This window comes from Electrophorus electricus, chromosome 10 (genome assembly GCF_013358815.1).
Source record: "Electrophorus electricus isolate fEleEle1 chromosome 10, fEleEle1.pri, whole genome shotgun sequence".
Classification (NCBI taxonomy): Eukaryota; Metazoa; Chordata; class Actinopteri; order Gymnotiformes; family Gymnotidae; genus Electrophorus; species Electrophorus electricus.
In genome coordinates this window covers 897,501-906,737 of record NC_049544.1, presented here as the reverse complement: position 1 = coordinate 906,737, position 9,237 = coordinate 897,501, and the positions used below count along the sequence as shown (strand labels likewise).

At 45.3% G+C, this 9,237-nt stretch overlaps 1 protein-coding gene across 1 annotated transcript in view; it reads right to left on the bottom strand.

Annotated features, from left to right (window-relative positions):
• Positions 1 to 1,320: 1,320 nt before the first annotated feature.
• The window catches only part of kcnn3 (potassium intermediate/small conductance calcium-activated channel, subfamily N, member 3), a 47,461-nt gene continuing 39,544 nt past the window's right edge, over positions 1,321 to 9,237 (bottom strand). Inside the window, exons 8-10 of the mRNA XM_035530686.1 lie at positions 4,298 to 4,425; positions 3,204 to 3,273; positions 1,321 to 1,641 (exon numbers count right to left, since the gene is read on the bottom strand). Of these exons, the coding sequence (XP_035386579.1) occupies positions 1,321 to 1,641; positions 3,204 to 3,273; positions 4,298 to 4,425 (519 nt within the window). The remainder of the gene's footprint in view (positions 1,642 to 3,203; positions 3,274 to 4,297; positions 4,426 to 9,237) is intronic.

The following is a 9,237-nucleotide window of genomic DNA, read 5'->3' as shown; positions in this document are numbered from 1 at the left end:
AGCGATACAAAGCTAGATTTCAGTAACAGCATTAATGTACAATATTCCAAGCAAGTGTAATTCAGTATTCCGGCCACAGGATGTCACTATGAGACAGTTTTCAAAAATGGTCTCCGTAGAAATGGGGTCAGCAGTAAAATAGTCTCTTATTCCAACACTCCGTTATGACTGATTAAATTCCTCTCACAGAATGACTAATTTTCATTCTACAGTTATTTTCCCGTGAGCAGCTGTTACACCTCGATAGGGCAGTTTTTCTCAGTGTCGACTGGCTTCGTTTTCCTTCTCTTGAAATGCTTCTCTTAAATGGCTGTGAGTCTTTCTGGCAGGTTAACTTGCCATCCAGATTCTATAATATTTTTCCCCATCATAATATTATCAGGCATTATTTTTTGTATCTCTCCACTCTCACCATCTCCCTTACTTTGCCACACCTTTCATCTCAGTCCCCTTATACAGACAGAGAGCACTTTGGTAGCAGATATAGTTAAAAGTGTGTGTGTGTCTGTGTGTGTGTGTGTGTGTGTGTAAGACAGTGAGAGAGAGAGAGAGCTTGCATGTGTTTTCAGATGTATACATTCATGATAACAGTGGGACTCCTCTCTCTCTCTCTCTCTCTCTCTCTCTCTCTCTCTCTCTCTCTCTCTCTCACATGGATTACATGAAATATGGCAGTTTCATCACTGGCACTCCGTTCAAGTCTTCGTGCGACTTCTTGTTGAAGATGTTCCACCTGGCAGTGTCCTGTGGTGTGGCGTTAGTGCATCGTTCATGTGTTTGCATGCATCTTTGTGTGTGTGTGTGTGTGTGGGGGGGGGGGGTGTAGGGGGTGACTGACACAGTGTTTTCACTGAATGTTTGTGGGTTATAAGGTCACGCTTTCTGTTTCTTGGTGTTGAAGTGTTACGTGTTTGCCGAGTGCCACTATTGGTTAGAATTCTTAAAGGGATGTTCGTTAATACACAATTAGCAGTTAGATAAAAATGCATCATAAGGATACAAAGTCATGGTGATTAGTTTCCTGATGGAGGGAGAGACACATTTTCCTTTAATTAGTGCAGATTCCTATTAAAGTATTTGCCATTCATTTAATTACTCTCTCCATCTCTCCCTCTCTCTCTCTCATGGTTTCTACCCCCTTTTCCCAGCACCCTCATCAACCTCTTATCTCTCCAAGCAGTTCATTTCTTGCCTCCTCTCTCTCTCTCTCTCCCTCTCTCGGTCTCTCTCTCTTTCTTATCCAGACTCCGTGCCTTCTTGTCCATGGCGTTTTCCCCCAACCTCGCCGGCCCTGTGCGTGGAGCCCCTCCCCGCCCCCCTTCAGCAGCCGGAGGGGCCGGCGTTGGGGCCGTCCTCCGGGGGCTGCCCGGCCGCAGCGGTGGAGGTTGGGGCGGGGACGGGGGCGGGGCCCGGCGTGAGGAGGGCGGGCACGGCAGGGCTGAGCGCCTTGGCATCGCGCTCCTGCAGTAGGTGCATGAGCGCGGCGTGCTGGGCGTTGAGTGTGGCTGACAGGTGCGCGGGCAGCGCGCTGAAACCCGCCGTGAGCTGCTCCACACGCTGCTCCAGGCTCAGCATCTGACGCTCCAGGTCCTCGCTGCGGTCGTTCAGCTCGGACATGAGCTCGTACATCACACTCTGCATCTGCTCCTCGCAAGGGGGGGTGATACAGAGAGAGAGAGAGGAGAGAAACAGGTGCAGACAGAGAGAGAAAAAGAGAACAGATAAAAACAGGAGAGAAAGAGATTAATGAGAGGGAGGGAGACAGATGCAGACAGAGGGAAAGAAAGAACATAAAAACATACAGAGCAAGAAAAACAGTGACAGAGCAATGAGAGATAGACGTAGAGGGAGGGAAACGAGAATAGAGAGAAGGAGTGAGACAATGGAGGCAGACAGAGGAAGACGGGCGAGTATAGGTAGAGATACAGAGAAAGAGAGAGAGAAGAACAGACACACGCAGCCAGAGGGAAAACAAACATATAAAAAGACAGACGACAGGAGAAGAGAGGGAAGTAAAGGAGAGGAACGAACGAGGGAGGAAAGACAAAGTCACACAGGCAGAACCACACCAGCGTCCCTGGCAAGGGTGTAGCAGTCAGCTTCGCTGGATAATCGCTGAATTGGTGCTCCAGCCTAGTGACTGGCCAAACAAAGATGGCTGACTGGGTGACAAGGCATCTCGTCAAATGCTTAAGGCCCTGCCAACGGTGAAAGCTAATCGCTGCTCACCAAGTCGTGAGGGTTTTGTCAACGACTCTGCCTCGAGTCGAAACCTTTTTTCGAAAGGGTGGGGTGTGTCGGAGTGTTCGAAAGTTTGGAAACATTTGGAAACTTGGAGTCTCGCCTCGTAAATGATTAAAAGCAAGCGTTGTTAGCAGTAGAAACAGGCCATATTAGTCACGTTGTGTACTGTAGTATATTTATGTGTCATATTTAAGTGGCCAACGATCAAGCTGGTTAGGCTGTGACTTTAATGTGGACGTTTTGATGACACTGTGTTTGGCAGCTGTCGTCACAAAAGAGCTAAAACTGAATGCAGTAAACTGCTCCCGCTAACTGGAAGCTTGCTGTGTTTTGTGAAGGGAATCTTAACCCTTTGTGCGCCACACACAGCAGGAGAGCTCACAGGAGCCCAGACAGCACAGTGGGGCAGTGACACTGGGTAATGCCTTCCCCTGCCTAGTGCACTTTGGAGTGAAGGAGAGGTAATGATGCATAGGTCATGCTAGTTACCCAAACGTCTCCTTTCAGTCTCAGAGACACGCTACGTATTCACTTTCTCTCTGTTTCTCTCCTCATTGTGATCTGAGCGTACTGTATTTCTGTATTTCGCTCTCTTTCTCTCTCCATCTCTCTTTCTCTCTCCATCTCTCTTTCTCCACACTCCCACTGTCATCCCTGCTTTATCACTTGTTCTGGTTGCTAGGAGACACAAAGCCACGGAAACAAATGGGTCAACATGGAAACAGTCGAATACTAAGATAGGCAGGGGTATGTGTGTTACTGGGTTTTAGACTGTGTAGTTCTGTATATTACTATATGGGTTTATGTGTGTATACACCACTTTGGAGACAGCAAGAGGAAATTCTTCATCTGTACACACTTTGTGGATGTGTGTGTGTGTGTGTGTGTATAGACATAATGTGTGAGTTACTCTGAAAGTGTAGGTGTCTGTGTTTTCACGTGTTAATGCCTTTTCTCACCTTTGACAGATCCACCAGTGTGTTGGCCTGGTCACTAAGCTTCCTTTGCTCCATTTTTACACTTCGCAGCCTGCAAACACACACACACACACACACACACACACACACACACACACACACACACACACACACAAGCATGATGCCTTATTACAGACCTCCCACTTTCACGCCTGTGTCTAACCTCTGTCATCCTGTGTGAAGCTGGCTAATAACCTAACTAACATCAGATCTTTATTTGTTTGGAGATGGCAATTTCCTTGACAGAGACCTTGACATTAACCTACTACAGTACAGTACCCCCTTGTCCTGAATACCCAAAAGCCCGTGAAACCTCCGGTTTCCTGCACTCCTGAAAAATGTTGCTATTTGGAAATGCCTCTCATGACGTTTGTCTGGCTCCAAACCTGCCCACCAACGAGGGCCATTAGATGGGCAGGGAAGGGCAGCTGGACTGGGCTAACAAGTGAAGTCACCAAAGCAACGAGACGAGACAGCAGTGAGGCAGCTCTTTGCGCCCAGCCAGGTGTGTGTGTGTCTGTGTGTGTGTGTGTCTGTGTGAGAGAGAGAGAGAGAGAGACAGCTGACTGCTGTGTAAACATAACTTTGTCTGGCTAACGAAACAAAAGGGTTCAGCAGTATGTGTGTATATTTAAATAAAGCTTTTTGAATAACAAGTTTGTATCTCTGGTGGCAGGCAGAGGAGCTAACAACTGAGCTGTAGCCAAGGCGCGCGACAGGACAGCTTAAGATGGGATGGCTCAGGCGCCTGACACGGTCTGGTCAGTCCAGCACACTGCTGCTAAAAGACTTGTCACGCCGCTAGGGGTGGAGCCAAAATACACGACACTTCATAACCTCACCGCACGCCATGACTAGCAGCCAGTCAGCAGGCCAGCGCAAAACAAACAAGCAAAGAAACAAAAATACAGAGATGGTCACTAGAGGTTATACTATAGGGCAAACAAACGGAGATGGTCCCTAGATGTTATACTATATGGCAAGCAAACACAGATGGTCCCTAGGGGTTATACTATATGGCAAACAAACAGAGATGGTCCCTTGAGGTTACACTATATGGCCAACAAACTGCTCACTGGTGGATGGCCTGCAGGAACTTCCGCTGGTGCTTGCGGACGCGCGAGTGATCGATCTTCTTCATCAGCTTGGTGTGTTTGTAGATCAGCCAGGTCTCCCGCAGGACGTTGGCGGCCGCGTTCTTTATCTGCAGGGACATATCGCACAGGAACAAGTGTTAGAAGCAGGGTCGCACCCTTAGGAGTGTGAGTGTGTGTGTGTGTGTGTGGGTGTGTGTGTGTGTGGGTGGGGGGCTCCTCTCTTCCACCAGCGATAAAACCCAAAACACGCCGCTCATCCTGCACCAGGCCATCTCCCTGGGTTACCCTGAGAAAGATTTGCTCTCCCAATAAAACCTGCCATAAAACTTTACAAAGCACTTCCTTTTCACCGAATAAAAACAGATCAGCAAGTTCCTAGAGGACGAGGGTTTGTCACAGCTGGAATATCTGCTACCTGGAATACCTGCTACCTGGCGGTTTGACACATTAGGAAAGCATCATGGAAGGAGGGGGAAGGAACTAATTTACCACGAAGACCTTCACAAACACGACTAGTGATTACAGGCAAATGTGTGAACTGGTTCAGGTCCCCCCCCCCTCCCTCTCTCTCGCTCTCTCTCCCTCTCTCTCTCTGTGGAACAATGCCTTGATTGCCTGTAAAGGTCTCAAGACATGGCATGCTAGGAAAACCTACAAAGCAAACAAAAACAACAATAACAACAATAACAGGACAGTAGTGGGTGACGGGTGTTTACATCATTGATCAGTGGGGCGGGAAGGACACTGCCTTCCTGTTTTTAATAAGGTCCCGAACTGATGGCACCCCTCAGGACTCTGGGTAGCTCCAGGGCTCTCACTGGGTCTTATTTTCTCTCTTCAGGTCCAGATTTAGCATGACAGCCCTTTGATTAATTAAGCAGAGGTTGGTGTTTTTTTTAAATAATACAAGTGCGAGAGCTCTGCCCCAACCCTAGTTCAGGTTTAATTTGAGAGGGAAACGTGCGTGCACACAGAGAGAGAGAGAGAGAGAGCGAGAGAGAGAGAGAGAGAGAGAGAGAGAGAAGGAGGAATTATCAGGTCCATATTGAGAGTCCCTTAGGAGGTGTGGGTCAGCACAAAGCATCTCTGGACCAAGTGCTATACAATCATGAATGAAAAAACAGCTAGTTGGCAGTATTCCATACACACACATACACAAATCCTCCACTGCTACATGCTTGTATAACTATATAAATGTAGAAATAAAGGCTCTGACCATCTCATGACTGCAGCAAACATTAAATGAAATTAAACCAACGCTATAAAAATATCCCGTCTGTTGTTCAGATATTTTCATGTGGCTTGGGCCAACATGACTCCTCAAATTAGTTAATATACGACACTTATGCTTTTGTTGTCATTTTAGTTGTACTGACCATATGCAAAGAGTGCAGAGTGACTAATATTGTTAACAGCCCTGGCAAGAGTCATAAAAACATGCTCAAAGGGAAGTAAAGCCTCGGCGTAAATTCTGTGGACACACTGACAGATGTTTAGTGTTCTACAAGGACTGGATTGGCGGCTGGACCACAGTAATGTCAGGTCTGTCTACTTTATCACCAACTGTAGCACATTTACTTAATGAAATATTTATATATTTATATATATCCAAGTTCTGACTATGTTCAGCTTGTGCGAAGGCAGGAGTCTTTTAAACCCCCATACAAATACACGCTGTATTTGTAGATTTTGTTGATGTTGTTGTTCGTGGGTTTTATCTTCTGCTGTTCTGTTGGCAGCTGCCCCCACATGGTGTCGTTGTTAGTCTCTCATCTTCCTTTCAGGTATAATGACACTTCACTGCAGACCAGCAGTGAGAGAGAGGGAGAGGGAGAGAGAGAGAGAGAATGATTGCGGAAGTGGAACACGCATACCCGCTGTCATACGGTACGTCGTTACGCAGCTGTGGCGATGCTGGCGCTGAATAAAACGCGTCACTTGAATGAAAATAACTTGACACCTGGGTTATATTTCTCTCCTTCCTTAGATGCTATTTTACTCTCAGCTGCTAGAAACCTTCCCTGAAAAGTAGAGATATAAAGACAAGCTTTAAGGCCAAAATGTAAAGGTATGAATAAAATAAATAAATAAACTAACTAAAAGGATTAAAGACCAGTTAGAAGACGAGCATGGAAACTGTTCTCTGTCCTGCTCCCAGATGGTGGAATGAACCTCCACTGGCTGTCTGGACAGCAGAGCCCCCTGCAGTCTTCAAATGCAGACTGAAGTCCCGTCTATTCATGAAGTATTTAAATGTCCACTGACCCTGCTCTTATGTTGACTAACTGAAGCTCTCGTACTTATTGTAGGGTATTGCTTATTGTTTGTTACACTGATAATGTTGACTAACAAACTCTAGTACTTATTGTTTATTGCACTGATGTTGTCTGTTATAGAGCTTATATGTATTTTGTACTTCTAGTCATGAACACTGATCCCTGTATTCTACAGTATTCTAGATCATTGGTATGTTGGACTCTAACCTACTGTACTGTACTAAGATGTGTTCTACGAAGAAATGACAAAGCACTTTTGGAATTCTGGATAAGAGTGTCTGCTAAAATGCCAAAAATGTAAATGGATCAATTCTAAAAAGACTCCCGTTAGGAGCCTGGCTATTCTGCCTGAGGAAGACGGGCGTTTCAGGACGGAAACGATCCGTTATGTATTATATGTCAGTGAATGAAAATACTTCAAATATTATTTGCAATAACACTGTGTTAAAAATATTCAGTGTAACTGAATTCTTAAAGATTATATATTTATTGTACAACTAAAAAAACCTCATAAATTATTCAGTTAAATTAAATTATAAAGTTATAAATTATAAAGTTAAATTCACAATATTGTCAGATCGTCTAGATTACTTATTATGTTCTAACATAGAAAATATAATACTATTATATATAATATGTATATTTTAGATGTTTAAAAATCCCGTTCCAGTGAGTGGTGTGTCTTTTCTCACACATAGCCTCTCGTCTGGCAGGTGGAGGGTGTGGTCTGGTGTTTTTGGAGTTCCTGACCTTGTGCTTTGAGATTAATGTGGTAATTGCTGGTGTGTGCTGGAGTCCCTCCTCCAGATTAGTGCCCTCATCACCTCTAGGGCAACTTTGGCATTCACCTTCCACATTCTCTCTGCTTCTTCTTTCAGTTGCTGGCATTTTTTCAACGTTTGTCTGGTGTGATAACCTGCTTCAGTAGACCTTGTGCTGCCATGATTATTGACTTTGTGCCGGACTTCAGTCTTGCCTTATCCAGCCTTTGGGAGGATTGTCTTGTCAGACACCCCTGCTATCTGTCAGTGGTGTGTTCCATGGAGGAACTCATTCTGCCATGGCATGTCCTCTGCTTCCATGGTGACCATGTCCCCATCTGTCTGAGATGCTCATCAGCTCATCCGTGGGGGTCACGGCTTGGATCAGATCCTGAATGTTTCATGTCTGACCCTGGACAGTGGATCTTCCGTGTGACTGGAGTCCTCTCAAGTGTGTGTAGCCTCCAGATCTGTTCTAACACCTTCGTAGAGCTCCAGTTCCCTCTGTCCTGATATACATGCATCATTTGCGACGCACAAAGCCTGAACGATGTTCCAGTATCCATGCTGTAGATCCCGGTCAGGTGGTTCAGTGAGTCATTGTATTTCTGTGTTGATGTGTAGCTTCGTTTCATCCTGTACATCCCAGGAACCAGTGAAAAAGCGCACCACACCCTCAGTCTCCCAGACCTCTGGTAGAAGGCCCAGATGTGAGGAAAAAAAGATATGACCACCCATTTGAATGTTGAATTGGGGAATTTTTTGTAAATATACTTTAATTATCTTGTCATTTGAAGATGGTTTTATAAAATATTAATGATAGTAGGCTTAGTGAACTAAGTAGTTTAGTTGTCAATTTTGTGGAATTTTTTTCAATTGCTTATTGTTGCAGATATATCCTGATGTATAATTTATGGTTTGTGTTTTTAAATGTTTAGGCCATGACATGGCACTTCAAGTTTTTAAATGTGTAGAGATTTTCTTAAATAACCAGGATATAGATCATTAATACAGTATTGGGTAGCCAAAAAAACAAAACCCACCCTAACCAGTTGTGTGGTTTGGGCTCTGTGCCTTTCTAAAGCCCTGTGTGTGGTTTCCTATTTTGTAGTAATTCCGTGCATTAATTAAAAATAAATAAATATATATATAAACACCATATTAAAAGTAGTGTCATTATGCTACATTTTGGAAATGCAGCCTTATAGAGTAACAGAGTAAAACGTCCTCCGCTGCCGCCTGTCCATACAGCGCTCTGGTGCAGGGGTGTGTTTGCTGGCCTTCATAACCAGCCCTGTTTTAATCGCACCGCACAAAGAGAGCCAAAGAAGGAAGCACCCACCATTTTGTCATCCAGTTCAAGGTAAACACAGTGCCTCTGCGTCTCCAAGGCAACAGGTCCGTGAGGTAATCATTCCATTATTCAAAGTTCGCCCATCATTTTTCCTTTCGAACTGTAACGGACGCTCGTAACCATAGTAGTGACCCTATCGAGTGCGTGAAGCGCGGAGCCGCGGGAACGGCCTCGTGTGCTGCTCCTCCCTGACCGCTTGGCAGGACTGCGTGAACGAGTGGAAGATAATAAACTTAGAAAAGAAAGAAGGACGCCATCCCCCCAAGCTCTGAAGCCACCCAGGCTGCTTAACTGCCCTTCAGAGGAAGACGCTGAAATGCTTCCCCATGGTTTCTTTTTTCATCCCTGTTGCAGTTATTGATTACTGGCTCTCCTCGGTGTCTACAGTGCGACCGTGCTGTACTTTACATATTTGATAGCTGGAGCTATTTTTGAAACTTGGGACTTTTATCCGCATGAAAAATTGAAAAGGACCTACAGAGAAGGAGAGGGACCTACAGGGAGGGGGGGGTGTGTGTGCTGGAGGTT